General features: G+C 35.1%; 3 protein-coding genes and 3 non-coding genes across 8 annotated transcripts; 3 read left to right on the top strand and 3 right to left on the bottom strand.

The window, feature by feature from the left end:
* The first annotated feature begins 92 nt into the window (after positions 1 to 92).
* On the top strand, positions 93 to 1,007 carry ndx-3 (Nudix hydrolase 3). Its single transcript, NM_001393058.1, has 3 exons — positions 93 to 188; positions 244 to 738; positions 783 to 1,007. The coding sequence occupies exons 1-3, from the start codon at positions 99 to 101 to the stop codon at positions 918 to 920; spliced, it is 723 nt and encodes a 240-aa protein (NP_001380056.1). The 5' UTR covers positions 93 to 98; the 3' UTR covers positions 921 to 1,007.
* Positions 984 to 1,931, bottom strand: pbs-3 (Proteasome subunit beta type-3). The gene is made up of 3 exons (NM_062512.4): positions 1,839 to 1,931; positions 1,390 to 1,787; positions 984 to 1,340 (listed from the first exon to the last, which is right to left on the bottom strand). The coding sequence occupies exons 1-3, from the start codon at positions 1,889 to 1,891 to the stop codon at positions 1,177 to 1,179; spliced, it is 615 nt and encodes a 204-aa protein (NP_494913.1). The 5' UTR covers positions 1,892 to 1,931; the 3' UTR covers positions 984 to 1,176.
* A 22-nt stretch (positions 1,932 to 1,953) lies between these two features.
* Positions 1,954 to 6,380, bottom strand: ulp-2 (the record flags this gene model as incomplete). Of its 3 annotated transcripts, NM_062513.6 has the most annotated exons (15): positions 2,150 to 2,896; positions 2,947 to 3,517; positions 3,569 to 3,671; positions 3,943 to 4,063; positions 4,110 to 4,175; positions 4,333 to 4,457; positions 4,507 to 4,798; positions 4,849 to 4,977; positions 5,141 to 5,165; positions 5,216 to 5,306; positions 5,354 to 5,579; positions 5,630 to 5,902; positions 5,951 to 6,049; positions 6,100 to 6,183; positions 6,232 to 6,346. In NM_062513.6, 15 exons carry the CDS (start codon positions 6,319 to 6,321, stop codon positions 2,510 to 2,512), a joined length of 2,682 nt encoding a protein of 893 aa, NP_494914.1. The 3 variants fall into 3 exon arrangements, with proteins under 3 accessions (NP_001305240.1, NP_494914.1, NP_001305241.1); NM_001318311.3 differs by lacking the exons at positions 4,333 to 4,457; positions 4,507 to 4,798; positions 4,849 to 4,977 and having other exon boundaries at positions 1,954 to 2,896; positions 6,232 to 6,380; NM_001318312.3 differs by lacking the exons at positions 3,943 to 4,063; positions 4,110 to 4,175; positions 4,333 to 4,457; ... (7 more) ...; positions 6,100 to 6,183; positions 6,232 to 6,346 and having other exon boundaries at positions 2,510 to 2,896; positions 3,569 to 3,615.
* Positions 6,381 to 7,394: 1,014 nt separating this feature from the next.
* On the top strand, positions 7,395 to 7,544 carry T27F7.8. Its single transcript, NR_051020.1, has one exon. It is a non-coding gene; the product is annotated as an Unclassified non-coding RNA T27F7.8 (non-coding RNA).
* Positions 7,545 to 11,655: 4,111 nt separating this feature from the next.
* On the bottom strand, positions 11,656 to 11,804 carry T27F7.9. The gene has a single exon (NR_051021.1). It is a non-coding gene; the product is annotated as an Unclassified non-coding RNA T27F7.9 (non-coding RNA).
* A 2,516-nt stretch (positions 11,805 to 14,320) lies between these two features.
* T27F7.11 lies at positions 14,321 to 14,412 on the top strand. The gene has a single exon (NR_051022.1). It is a non-coding gene; the product is annotated as an Unclassified non-coding RNA T27F7.11 (non-coding RNA).
* The last annotated feature ends 1,147 nt before the right edge of the window (positions 14,413 to 15,559 follow it).

A 15,559-nucleotide genomic window follows, 5' to 3' on the forward strand; every position in this document is an offset into this window, starting at 1 on the left:
TTTTCCATTTGTTTTGCATATTAAGAAAGGCCTTGCCTATTAGTACCTCACGTTCTCAACTTTTATTATAAAACATTTCGTATTTGATTCAGAACCAAATGAGATATGGACTCAGTGCTCAGAGGAGTCTGATCAATGTTTGTAGTAGAAGATTCTTCGGGAAGGATGCCAAAGAACAATTTCTGAAGGTATTTAATACTGCAATCATTTAGCCAACTAGAGACCAAGAATGCTCATTTTCAGAATCTTTCATCTATTCCCGCATCGAAACATCCTCGCCTAGTCTCGGATTCCGACGCGAATTCGGCAATGTCTGTTCTGATTCCGCTTGTGACTGTTGACGGTCGTGATTCTGTGCTTCTAACGAAACGATCGATTCATCTCAGATCGCATCGTGGTGAAGTATGTTTTCCAGGTGGTCGAATGGATCCAGGAGAAACTACAACTGAAACTGCTCTCCGTGAAACGTTTGAAGAAATCGGGGTTAACGCTGAAAGTGTGGAAATCTGGGGTCATTTGAAAAGTGTGATAAGACGGCAAGCGGATTTCAATGTTACTCCGATTGTTGGATACATTTCCGATGAGCGAGTTCTCGAGAATCTGGTGGTCAACTCTGATGAAGTACAAGCTGTTTTCACGATTCCAATTGATGAACTTATCAAAAAAGCCGGACTAACTAAATTCCAAAGCAAGAGAATGAAGTACACACTGCCTTCGTTCGATTCCACGGAGTTCAAGGTTTATTTTTTAAATAATTTCCGAAAAAATGTTAAGTTTTTCAGGTCCATCACAATGCTCCGAACGAGTATCTTCATTCCACCCAGCGAGTTTGGGGGCTTTCTGGTGTAATGTTGCATCAAGCATTGACCCTGCTGAATCCAGATGTCTATAAGCATGATTTAATTGTGAAATTTTTCTAATTCTTAGGATCTGTGTAGTATTTTTTTTGTTCGTAGAATTGTTGCCATAAACTTCGGGAGACTAAAGATAAAACATTTACAAGTCATAATGGGTGATAAATGTATTCTCGATATTGAAGAACCAACACAAAAGAATTTAAAAGTTGAAAAATACGGTAACCGGTCGGTCTGGGGTGTGGGGATGAGACAGGGAAAAGAGAAACAAATAAATTAGATTAAATTGTATACACTTAATGTTGGGAACGGGGAAAATTTCTCAATCCATACGAGCCTTGATAGTTGAGACGTTAACCTTATCCTTAGTGATTGTGTACACGACTGCTCCCCAACCTGATGCAGCATCACGCTCCAAGCAAGAAAGAATCGACTGAGCAGTAGCCTCGAAGAGCTCATCCGGCTTCATGTTCTCGCGCCAGAAGTCTGTAAAAAGTATTTAAATTGAACGTTAAACAAAATTCAAAAAACTCACTTTCACAAACTCCAAGCAAGTACTCTTGTCCCGTTCCGACAGCAACGAAATCGCGTGGAGCAGATACACATCCGATAGTGTCCATGCAGCAGATATATGGCTTGTTGGTGTCGTCCAAACCAGCAACGAGTGGCTCGGTGAAATAACTGCCAAAGCGGTGCTGATAAGCCAGATTCGAGATCATCTCGGACAACACTTGTGGCTTGATGTTGCGATTCTCACGGAGCTCATACAAATTCTTGCGGAACATAATTTTCTCCAAGACTGTGCGAGCATCGGATTGGAATCCAGCAAGTCCTACGTAGACCTTGTCTGTCACCTTATGCACTTTCTTCTGATCAGTTGCAATTGTTGTCATCTGCTCTCCAATACGAAGATCCGAAGCAATGCACACACATCTGAAAAGATAAGAATAAAATAATATTTCAACCATGAAATTTAAAACTTACTCGTCTCCAGCCATGGCGACGACGGTTCCACCAGTGTAGCTCATAATCGACATTTTTGAGTGTTTTTCTGGTCTTTAAGACGAAGAGATATATCTGAAATTGAAAGAGAGTGTGAGAATGTCTGGAAATTTAATAAAACAGAGAAACAATGAAGTGAAATGAGCGTTTCAATCGTTTGGCGGACATTTTGCTTACAAATAGGAAACTGCGGCAGGGAAAAGTGGGCGGAGACTAATAGCGTGCCAGGGTTGCTGAAGAGAACCTATGGAAATCGACCATTTTCTTCAGACAGAACATGAAAAAAATTAATTAAAAACGCGAATTTATCGACGGAAAAACGCATACACGGTAAGAAAACAATCTGAAGTCAAATAGAAAATTTAGAAACCGTTGCGGAGATGTGAAATGGGTGTACAAAAGGAAAATTGATGGAACAGAATATTGAAATTTTAATAAAAGGAGGAAAAAAGAGTGGAGATCAACTGAAAATATTAAATTGAGTGATCAAGTTATAAAGAAAAAATAACAATTGTCACTTTATGACGGAGAACGCAGAAATAAGGAGAGAGCGTAAAAATGGGAGGATAATAAAATCTTTAAAAAATAAATTAACTAAGAGAAGAAAATACCGGCAATTTTTGAGAGGGGAGACAAATTTTTGATCAAAATGCCTAGTAAGCGATTGGGAAGTTATCCTCCGGAATTCTGAGGCGACGAACAAGTCGAGTTATTGGCATTTCCGCCAATCCACGTGGATTCATGAACGTCGGATCATCGTTCATCACATTTCGGTGTGGCGGGCTCAAGGAATAGTGACGTGCATAATAGTCTCTGTGCCGTTTCGTACGACGTTCATTCACTGCACTATGACGACGTGCTTTCCTAAGAGCTCCTTCACGCGACAATCCACATTTGTTCTCCCTTTCGAACTTGGCGAGACGGCTTCTCGCAGGTTTATCCGCTTGTTGAAGAATCAAATTGTAAACTTTGTCTCGCATCAAGTCACACATTTTATTGGCCTCCGGGAAGAACTTTGACCAGTCAAAGTTTGGAAAATCCTGAATTAAAAGTGTTTATTTATTGTGATGTTTCATGAAGATTTACTTACGTTCACATTGACCGGACGGTTCGGATAACAGAAGAGCCCTTCAATGAAATGCAATACATAAAGTCCACAATCATAAAAGTTGTCTTGGATTGGAGTGTTTTCAGCACGAGTCACGACAACTCTCTCCTCATCGTAAATCGTTGGATTCTTCGACGCAAATTTCATTCCAGGAGCCTTAGTGTTTTCATACAATTGAGCCAAATAAATCTTGATGCAGTGACACATATGATTCTTCTTGCTTGGATCGAGACCACTCAACGGATCGAAGAATACAATATAACACTTCGGAGCAGCTCTGGAAGCTTCCTCATTCGACATATCGACAATTGCACCCGATGGATTGATAACAGCGATGACGAGCCAGTGAAGATCTTCGTTGATCGGAATGATAATATAATCTTTGGCAAGAACATCGAATTTTCGTGTCCAACGGAGAACTCGAGGGCAATTGTCTTTCACGATTTTTATGTGTTCTGGTTCGATTGGTCGTCTTTTGGAGAAGCACAATGGTGGAAGTAGGCGAGTCAGATTGACGAATAAGAACGTGTTGCACATATGCACGGATTTCATTCTGTAATTAAATTATAATTTTTAAAATCCAATGATGTTTAATGAAACTTACAGCTCGGACGAAAGCATAAATGCAATATAATTCAGCATAAATGCCATGACGCTGTCATTCAGGAATTCTTTGCGATCCAGTGTTTTGATATCCTTGACGAGCACTGAAATTCATGGATTCTATGAGGGAACAGTTACAGTAACCTATTTTGCGCAGACAGTACTTTGCTTGGTCTCACCACAATAAAGTTTTGTTAAATGCAAATAGGTATGCGCCTTTAAATAAAGTTTATATTATTATTTCTTGGTGTTTTTCAAAAATGAAAAAAATGAAAAAAATTGATGAAAATCCAGAAAAGTCTTGAAGCTACAATATTTTTTTAAAGGGGCATAACTGTTTGAATTCAACAAAAATCCGAGTAATATTAAACTTACACACTACAGGATCCATTCCCGTTGTGCAAGAGCCAGAAGGTGGGAACGTGAAAAGTTGCGTATCTGGAGGTATTTTCTCAACAACTGGTCGAGTTGGAGGCAGCGCTGCAGTCGGAGTACTCTGAAAAAAAAAATTAAATCAAAAGAGGTTTATCCACGATGCCTACCGGCAAACATGAGCCCTGTTGTGTATTTGGAAACGACACTTGGGGAAACGTGAAGTCACCATGAGCCTGAAAATTTAATAATATTTGAAAATACCCTAGAAAAGAGCCTCGGAGCACAGTGTTTTAAATTTTTTAGATGAACAAGGGAACAGAAAGAAAAATGGGGAAAATGGAGTATTTTTGTTAGTATAGGTTGATTTCGGTGAGCAAGAGCAAACCAAACCTGTTGCCAATTATTGCTTTGTGGGAATGAACTTTGAGGATAGGGCTCTAATGGGTTGAATCCGATGGTTCCGATGCTCGAATTCCCATCTCCGATGTGCAATTGTTCGAAAGAGGCGTTGTGCACTGAAAATCAATTTTAATGATTTGAAATCAGTGCCGATCATCTAACTACCAGTGTTAGGATGAATTTCATAATGCCAGTTGTCACTGAAGGCATGAAGAGCATTTGCCATATCAATGTTGTACGCTTCTTCTCCCAAATGACTTATTTTTTCAGTGAGATCCTCAACACCATCATTTCCGGAAATGTGTGTAAAAGCGACGGATTGAGTAGAATAAATAGCTCCATTTTGTCGTTGGAGAACTGGTGGAGGAGCTTGCAGTTGTTCAAAACTGACGAAATCGTTCGGTTGCTTTGTACTTTTCATCACATCTTCATTCTCGAAATTTGACGTCGGGTGGGTCTACAATTCATTCAAATTGCAGTCACAGGACGCCGAGACCTTTGACATACCATTGCGTTATCCATATCTGGCCATCCCATGAATTCTCCCATATTTGGCTCCGAATTGATCTTTGGCATCTTCAAGTTCTTCGCACAACTTCCTTCTAGCCAAACACTCCGATCATTTCGATAAATAAGCTAGAATAACTCACTGAGTTTTAGACTTAAAATATGACAATACAACGAGTAAAGAAAATATAAATTAAATGTGAGTTCAGATAGTGGTGGAACATAAAGGGCGTTATAAACACTGTGTCCGTGGCTTGGGTATTTTAGGTGTCGAAAAATAGTTGTTTCTTACCTTGAGAGATTGTTCCGTGAGTTTCCTGAAAAAAAAAGAACTACAATTTCTGGATACGATTTTCTTTCAACTTACCTCTTCTTTGCATATGATTTTTCTTGAGTAGCAAGAGATGCATGTGCTTTGCCAAATGAATTCAATACTCTGGTTCCTCGGTGGTCGAAGCCTGAAATGAGATCAAATTAATCTTGGATTCAAATATTTTCAGCCAACCGTTTGTGGCAACTGCTGTATGTTTTCGTCCATGTGGATTGTCTTCTACTCTCGCATATTGAATAGAACCGTTGTGACACACAATTTTAGATAGCTTCTGATCAGCAAGAAACTGAACCCATTCTCGAGGAGTCATTTCACTGAGTTGACTTGTCAAATAAACTCGACCGGTTTGGTGACGACGTTGTAGCTGCTCTTTGAGTGATTGTTCCCAAACGGCTTGGACCTGAAAACTTGCAAAACTTTAAAATATCATCGTATGAATTCAATCCTCACCTCTTTGAACATTAAGGACTTGGCCACATCGTAATCATAGCTGTGCACATACTCTCGGTGTTCATCATTGTATGAGATCTTCACAAACGTGTCAGGGTCATCGTTCCACGGTTTAAGTATGAATGTCAAATTCCGTGCAAGAGATTTGTTATACAGAAATGGTTTCTCGACGACATCCTTCAAGCCGGTTTGGAGCTTACACATTTTTGTGTAGCTTGAGAGGTTCAAAGTGCAAATGAGTACAGCGGGATTCTCTTGTTGCTCATCTTTCAGCTGAAATTATTAGTTAAAGCTTTTCGAAAATTAAACTCGATAAATTACCGAAATGTGGTCTATCTGATTGAAAGCGATTCCAAAATCTCGTCCAGTGTAGCCCACCAAAGGATCCGCTGCCATGAAAAAGCGAAGGCATATCCGATTCTGAAAATGACAATATAAAATATAAGTAACAAATTAATTCTCGAACTAACCTTGGAATTCTGCGAGATAATTATTGACTTTCCGGATGCCAGTTTGGTGCAATGATTGCCGATGAAAAACTGATCAGCGCAAAACTAAAATAAAAAGCATTTGAATGGTTTTTTCGTCAAAGTGCGAATTACCCTCATTTGCAGCGATTGGTCTAGCTTTCTCGTTCGTTTTTTAATTTCATTAATAGCAGCATTGGCCTCCATTTGAGTTGAATCACTCATTTTGATTTTAGGCCACAAAGAAAAGCTGAAATTACGAAAACTTATGCGAAAATGAAGAATGGCAAAAGCGTTTGAAAATTGGTTGCGGCGATGTGACAGTAGAGCGCGCTTGCATACGCAGCAATTCGTTCGATTTGAATGAAACTTCTAGGATATTGTAGATCTTCGAGAGATGCATATTTAACTAATCACATTCAAAAAGACATTATAAAATCGAAATTATCAAGTTGCAAGCCACAAAATAGAAAAGAATTTAAGAAATTCAATGGCCATTCGAGCATTTTATCCACACCAACTATGGGAAATCAGAAATCGATATAAGAACACCTGTTTCAATTCACTGACCAGTTCGAATGACATTGGAAAAAAATGAAACAAATATTTAGGATAACAACGAAATGAACAGTACCTAATTTGAATAGATGAAAACGTTATGGTAGACCGAGTCTGTAATAAAGGATTGAAATTAGGTTTTTTTCAGGCAACCATTGCAACCGACGCGGATATTTTGATAAAATATATTTACAAATTTCGGATACTTTAAAAATTAAAATGAAAGTTCGAATTGTATATAGTCAATTTGAAAAATGGAAAAACTAGTTGAACTAAACGACTGGTAAACTGGAAAAACTCTGCTTATTCTTTTTATTTTTTGCACCACCTTTTTGTCATGAGAAATTGCAAATTTCCAGTTCTCATATAGTTTTCGATTCCAATGTTCCAGGTCAATTAGTGTGTTCCAATTCCGTAATTGGAACACACTAATAATTATTGAATAACCCTAATCAATCATTTTAAACTGCAGGTTACAATTATATTCACAATAATTACCTATTATCACTATCTTTCTCTATTTCTTTTCCCATATTCCCGAAGTGATAAATAGAAGAAAGAAAAAGAAATAATAAAACATATTTTTATCACTATCCTTCTGCGTCTCCCGCTGTGAAAATATCCAAGATCGCGATTTACTTCTTGATTTTCTTTCCGAATATTATCAAATCAACTATATTCCCATGTATCTTACTGTTTTGTATATATTGTTTAGCCGTCTGCGTTTCTTATCTCTTCCAATTTGGTTTGAAGTTCTTCTAGAGGACGTTTTCTCAGTTTTTTGTGATTGTAACTGATAAGAGTGTAGTTTGATCTCAATGATAAGAAGTATCTAATTACAATAAGAAAACTGAAGCATCAAATTTGTGATTTTTGCGGACTTTCAGATATCCAGTATCATATGTCGGAGTTTTTATTGCGCCTTTAAAATTCGAGTACTGTAATAGTATTTGTTTTTTTCCTGAAGCTTCCTAACGTTTTGTGACTAATTCAGACTGTATCTATAGTTCAGGATTTCCTAAAGGTGAGCCTTCTTCCTGCGAAATTTTTAAAAACTTTGGAAAAGCCAGTATTTGGAAATCTGTATCCGTCTGGAACCAAAAATCCTCTTCTAAATTAACTATTTTTTTAAACTTTAATTACCTAACAATCTACTAACAAACTCGATTATTTCCAATTATCAAAGTTCTATCAAAAGGAAGTTTTGCGGATTTTTTCGGTGCTGAATTTTTTATCTCCCGAGGATTCAAATCCCAGATTGACCAAACCAAATTCTTGGTATTTTTGATATTTTAGGCTGCTTATTTGAAACCTAATAAAAATTTAGCTCCGTTTGTTTTTCAGTTTTTTAAAAGATTTTTCTTGAAAATCAACCTCAAATAAATTTCAGTAACGTTTTAGATACTTTTATAAACTTATTAAAATTCGTGAAAGCTTTGAAATGAGTTCAAGGTTAATAACTCACCATTAGCTAAAATGTTCAAGTTTATCAACTTATAAGCTTTTGCAGATAGTTTTTTTTTCAATTTTTAACTGTCATTTTTCTCTGACTTTGTCTATTGATAAATACTATATTCCCCTGTAACATCAACACATAATTATATTTTCATATTCCCTCCCAGCTATTCCCCTCCTTCTTTCCACTCGGCTGGCCCGATGTTAGCCATAAAAAATTCCAGTTCTTCATAAAATTCTCAAGAATTCTTTCTCTCACGAGATCCCCTCGTTTTGTTTCCATTCTTTTCGATTATCATAAATCCAAAAATGTGTGTGTGTGTATATTTGTGTGAGGCGAATGTTTCTGCCCCCGGCAAAACCAAACAAAGGCCCCCCTCCTATCAGCCGCTATATGGCTTATCATTTGGCTGATTGCTTAGATTCGACCGGATATTCTTTCTCACCGCTTAATGATGTTGCCATTTTGACCAAATATTGCATTCTTTGATTTATCGTTTTTTTCCTAATAGCTTATTGAATTGATTTTAACCGTTGAGATTAAATAGTATCTACTTTAACAATTTATATATCGATTATCTTTGACTTCACAAAAATATTTTCAACTAAGAAAAAATGTGCAAAGTAATTCTCTACATTTCCATTGTAAAACATTTTTTGATAAAACTATAACCAACCGAGATATATATTGTCAAAGTAGAGTATATTTAAATTTTTTTCAAAAAAAACTTTTTGATAGCGACTAATTTTTACTCAATATTTCAAAATCTGGCACAATATTTTAAATCTGAAAAAAATACAGTAAATTGTGAATTCCGTCTCAAAACATAGTGTGCTCTTCATAACCTATAATCTTCTTTACTGTTTTATGATTTTTCCAGACGATTATCAAATAACCTCAAGTTTGATAACATTCTAGGATCTAACCTTGTGAAAGTTTTCTTCTCTTTTCCCAGAGTCATATAAAAAACTAAGCTTTTGACCTGTATGTATGACCATGAATATACACATTTCCGGACAACCAATAGTACCATACCTCCTTTTTTACGTAAGTAAAGCAGCAGCAACTAGAGAAAGAAACTGTTTCCTACCTCCATTTCTCTTTTTCTCTCTCATTTTTCCCTTTTTTGCATACTCTTGCCTATTCAATTCTCGACAGTTGTGCACCGATTCGATTTTTGGACATTCAATTGAACGGTGTTATTCAATAGTTTGTTTTTGTTGTACTCTTCCGGTAGTTTTTGATGAAATTTCAAAGTTTATATGTACTTATAGTCTCGCAGTCTCAAATTTTTCCAGTGCAAACTAATTGGCAGACGCTTAGAAAAAGTTAGACAAAACTTGGGTTAGGCCACATCCATGTGTATCTTAAGGAATTTAACTGTGGTCAATTATGTTTAAAAGACAAATATTCATTGGCTCCAAAATCATGGTCTTCTCGATCTCATTTTTGTTAATCCAATAAAATGAAAGTATAGGAAAATAAGTGAGGCTCTCAATTAACGTACAAAAATGTTTATAGTCATTGACAATCTCTTGTTAAATTCTCTAAATTGTCTATCTTCAAACTGGCGTATCTTGAAAAATACAAGTCTCGAAAACAAATTTTTAACTGACAAAATGATCAAAAATATTTTTATTTTCTTTTGCATTAGTATTTATTGCAAAATATCAACTATTTGCTGAGTTACACAGTGTAAACGACATTTTACCAAAAGCCACCAAAAATTTTCAGATCTTTTTGGTTCGACTATTGATAACTCAACATTTATGGAATTTCAGAAGAAAAATTGTCTTGAGTAGTAACTGGGAAACATTTTACCGCATTTTACCAATTTTAAGTTATTTGATATTTTCCTGTTTAGCCAAGTTACAGGCCGTTTCCTGAAAAAATCCAGTTTTGCTCATAAAACTCTTCATATTCAACGTAGAAACTTGAATTTTGGACGAAACATCGCACTCTTTGGTGCTCTACCAGGTTCCATCAAAAATTTTCGAAAAATAATGTTCATCTCGAAAATCGTCCTTCGCTCCGAAAAATGAAATCGGACTTTTGCTTTTCGGAAAATGATCAAAAAATGAAATTGGGATATTGAGGTCGAGAAATATATTTTTAGAAAGCTGAGAACACGTTATTTACGAATTTCATATTCATTTTTGATGAATCGTAGCTTCAAATGACCTAATAATTAAAACAAAAAGCTCATTTTGATTCTCACGTAAAAATGTTCTTGCCCAAAAACAAACTGATCAATTTTCCTGTTGTTTTTAAGAGAACAATTTTCACGTGAGAACCAAAATGAGCTTTTTGTTTTAATTATTAGGTCATTTGAAGCTACGATTCATCACAAATGAATATGAAATTCGTAAATAACGTGTTCTCAGCTTTCTAAAAATATATTTTTCGACCCAAAAATCGCAATTTAATTTTTTCGCCCATTTTTCAAAAACCAAAAGTCCGATTTCATTTTTTGGAGCGGAGGACGATTTTCGAGATGAACATTATTTTTCAAAATTTTTTGATGGAACCTTATAGAGCACTAAAAAGGGCGATGTTTCGTCCAAATTTCAAGTTTCTACGTTGAATATGAAGAGTTTTATGAGCAAAACTGGATTTTTTCAGGAAACGGCCTGTAACTTGGCTAAACAGGAAAATATCAAATAACTTAAAATTGGTAAAATGCGGTAAAATGTTTCCCAGTTACTACTCAAGACAATTTTTCTTCTGAAATTCCATAAATGTTGAGTTATCAATAGTCGAACCAAAAAGATCTGAACATTTTTGGTGGATTATGGTAAATTGTGTTTGAGTCTGTGTAGCCCAGCAAATTGTTGGTATTTTGTGATGATTAATAATATACAAGAAAGACAAAATATTTCTAATTATTTTGTTACTTGAGCATTTGTTTTTTAAATGTGTATTTTTCAAGATACCACAGATTGAAGATACGCAATTTAGCAAGTTCAATAATCAGATTATATTCAAAATTTAAGAAGACATTCTGACAAATATTATATAGGTTAGAAATTTTTTGATAAGCTTAAGGGCAAACGAAATAAAATTTGTGGTAGAGGGGTTCTCTAGAATAAAATTTAATCAGTTTCTAAATTCCAAACCTTCTCAAAACACATGATAAATGGAGACCTGAATAGTCGAATTCTGACTTCCATAGCAATAAAACAAAACAAAAACAATGAAAACCACTTGCCAATTATCCAATTCCATTCCATTTTTTTGTTCTCGTCTCTATCCAAACTTTTGTCCCTTTCATCCATCAATCTCGTCTCTCTTCTAACCCATTCCGTCCTCTAAGTGCTTCCTGACTCTCGGTCATTTTTTGTGCCTTCTCGTTCGGGGTCTGGATTCAGTATAAAAGTTTCTCCAAGTGCCCTTAAAACCATTAAGAAAATTGAAGAACTCTCGGACCTCTCGGATTTATTTCATATAGTTTACACTGGAATGTTCACTGAACAACTCGTGTGGCAATCGGTTGAGTGACCAGACACACAGAAAACAACTCTTGAGAATTTAGTTTACAATTCCTTCCATTATAAAAATGTGTATTTTTGTGCCGAGGGCGCCTCACACTTGCCCTTTCACTCGCCCTGGCGCCCGATTGGGTGTTTGTAGGTTATCTAGCTCTTGTTATGTAGTTTTGTTTTTGATTTTATGACAAATTTCATTTGAACCTAAAAGGGGATTATGTTTCTTCGGCTCGCAAAAAGTTTCTGAAAATGAACGGAGAGACAGAATATTTCCTTTAAGAGCTAACTTATGCACAATTTTTTAATTTATAAAAATGGGTAATTTGGAAACCACTTGGTTTCCCAGCAAGCGTGTGTTATAGTCAGACTGGATTTCCAAACTAAATCAGGGTTCTACCTTGTTCGGTTTCCAAAAAAAAAACCAGAAAAAAAAAACAAAAAAGTTATTCAAAAATTAGATTTTCACATGCATCGTTCTCTTGTTACTCCTTCCAATTCTTCTAAAAATTGCCCAAACTCTGTTTATATATTTCCTCTTTTCCCCCTCTGATCATCCCCTAATTCTGCCGATTTGTTTTGTTTTTTATCTTGGCATTTGTCCCAATGTTTCTGGTGAAATGTGTCATGCTAGTCGTCAAGCTGTCACACAAAAATGATGATCTTTGGGAGAGAAAACGAGAGGATCAATGGGTAGTTGTAAATATGAAAAATGAGATGGATGGGACTTGTGGAACAAAAAAACTGAGAGACTAGGAAATAAGTAAGTTGTGCACTTTCGTCACACACATAGGTAGGTTTTTTTATTTCGTAAAGTTCATGTTACGCTTCCTGCGCGTAGTTTTTAAGTTTCTGGTTTTGTTTTTTTTTGGAAAAGGAGCCTCAACTTTGGCACGAGATTCTTGTTCAGAGATTCTCTCCAGTCGAGGCGTTACGCCTGTAAATCGCCTCTAAACTCGCATGTTCGCCTCCAAGGGATGCCTACTGTAGGTGTGTAACTTCGCCAATTCCCTAAGCTATCGATTGCAATATAACTAGAGATGTACTTTGTTGAAAAAATAGAAGCTCAAAGGCTTAAACATTCTATTTTGAAAACAAAATCGAATAAAAATACAATGTGAAATAATTTGTTTTAATTTTCGAAATATAGTTAGGTTTGAAATTTCCAAAAATTGTTGGCAAATTCCAAAAATGCAGATTGTCGAAAATTTTCTACAGTAGTCTTGAGACAAACTATTGAGACATACCATATCATGGCTGTCTTTCAGTTTTCTTCGAATTTTTTTTTCAATTGAGGGGCATGATTTACATTGTCAAAAGCATATTATACAGCAGCACTTTGTGAAAATCTTGTCAAATTCACTCTCCAGAAAGCAAGAACAAGATTTTTGAAAGAAAACAAACAATCGCAGTGTGCTCAATTTCTCCCCCGTTTTCTTGTTCCTCTTATGAACACTTGCTCTTTTTTGAACGGTTATTTTATATATATATATTTTTTGAATATTTTGAAGTATTTAATTTATGAAAGTATCTAGCTAATCAGTTTTAAAGCCATACATATTTGATAATACTTCTCACTTCAGCTTCTCATTTCCAAATCAGGTCAATCGTTTCTTATCTACTTTTATTATTATTTCCGTTCCCTTATATCTTTCTTATCACTGTTAACCACAATAAAACGAGTAAATGTAATCAATCGGCTTTACTCCACTGATAATGAGATATCAAGTGATAAGAGATGTGAGGGAAGTGAATAGAAAACAAGTGTTTGTGCTCTTTTTTCCCCCTCCTCCACTCTGTTTCTTTTTGATATCAATCTCATTGGCACCCACAAATTCTTTCTTTTTTCTTTTTACTCCATGGTTCCTTTAGTGTTTCAATGTGTGTTAGCTAGAGATCATTGAAGGTGCGGAGACGTAGGTTTGAGGTGAATCTGGTGGAAAAGCATGGTTTCAATTGACATCTTCGAAAGTTGATTTTTTGATTTTCAGTAGCCTTTTGGATGTTTCGTATAATTTGAATTTGCATTAATAAAATAAATGAATAAAATAGGTATTGTATCGAGTTGTGTAGATCACAACTTTTGAAGAGCTCGTTTGAAACACAGCTGGAATTTATTTTAGTAAGAAATTGTTGGAAAAAATTGATTCTTTTCGCATATAGAACTTGAAAATTCTTGGATGTTTTATAAACTTTTTTGAACCGTTTATTTTTCTGGAATTGTTGGGAAGAACTTTTTTGGTACGTTTGATAAATTGTTCCGAAAAAATTCAAAGATAATTGAATCGATGTGGTCTATCCAGGTCTATCCAGGGATCCAATAAACATTTCAAACAACTCTCACATCAGTGAGATTCTGGAAAAAAAAGACATTTTCTTGGAGCATCAAAAATTCTTTATTATCTCCTTAAAACATTTTTCACCAGATCTACTGAAATAATTTCTGTAGCTCTTGTTTCAAGACTCAGAAAGACAGTCAGAAGCTTTCTCAAAAACATACCCTTCGTTGCTTTGAAACCGCTTTACCTTGCAAAAATCATCGATTTCTCTTGTTTTCTCCAGTGCCTAATTCGATAATTGACATGAAATCTAACCAATTATTCAGTAAACCCACTCAATTCTTTTTTATTAAATCTTCTTTGCCTCAAAACTTGCTTCAATTATTTTATTCTTATCTTATCAGTGATTGTCATGCCAATCATTTTTCCCTCCTGTTCCCTCGGCACAGTTTTTTGATGTTCAATGATTCTATTTGCTCGTTCGTCTAGCTCATCTTTATAAAGATAATTAGAGGGTTCATCGTAGCGATTTGTGCAAATAAATTGCACTGATCGAAACTAGTAAAAGACGGGTAAAGAGAGAGCAATTCTCACACATCAAGTGCCTTCAGTACTCTCCTCTTGACCTGTACTTATCATTCTGAAACAACTTTTTGTCTTATCAATCTTAGAGAAAGTTTTGCAAAAGTTGGACGTATGTTTTCTCTAGTAGATTTTTTATCGTTGTGTTTGATTAGTCTCGATACATTTGCTTTTCAAAAGATTCAAAGTTGCTCAGGGATTGTCGAGTGTTCAATATAGTCTGATGACCAGGGTTAAGGTCAAATTAACTAAATGTTAGTTTAAATTGATATTCTACTCAATTTTGAATTTTCATTCAGAGTTCAAAAATACTTTTCAGTGTTTACTTACAAGATTTTTTAATTTTTTTTTCGATAAATTTAGATTTTTTCAGTTTGTCCAAATGTGTGTTTCTTACAAATTTTTCTGAATTTTTTTTAATAGAGGGACATCAAAAATATTATTTAGAAAATTTTTCCTAATTTTTTGAAGTTTTGTAGAATTTCGGAAAATGTTTTATGGTTTACTTACCATTAATTGTTAAAATTTTTTGAATCATAACCCTGAATCTCAGAAAAATAATACAAAATTTGCATTTTTCAGTTTAAACAGTAATTTCAAAAAGTACAACATGTGTGCATTGAACGAAAAATTGAACCATTTTGTTTAAGAAAATTTCAATAAAATAAATTTTTATTTAGAATGTAAATCGCATGATTGTTTCTGAAAATATTTCAGTTTCAAGTTGATTACCATAACTATATTTCACAACTGGAACTCTTCCAAATATGTCCATATTTCTTTCCTAAAATAAATTTCCCAAGAATCCTGAATACATCATCCATCTTCTTCTTCTTCTTGTTCCAAAACCCATCGTCTTGTTTCCATCTTATTTCGTTACCAACTGACTCATTTCCCCAAATATTCCTTTGATTGAAACCGTCTCCAGACACCTGTCCTCTCAATTTTTGTTTGTTTTAATTCAAATATTTCAAGACATTCTGACTTTGACCTGTCCGTCCCTTTCTCTTTCTCTTCATCTAAAAAAGTTAAATTTCAAAATTTTTCCTCCTTAAAAATCGTTGAGCATAAAAGTGCAAGTGAGTATGCTTGTGTGAAAAAAAAGA

This window comes from Caenorhabditis elegans, chromosome II (genome assembly GCF_000002985.6).
Source record: "Caenorhabditis elegans chromosome II".
NCBI classification, from domain to species: domain Eukaryota; kingdom Metazoa; phylum Nematoda; class Chromadorea; order Rhabditida; family Rhabditidae; genus Caenorhabditis; species Caenorhabditis elegans.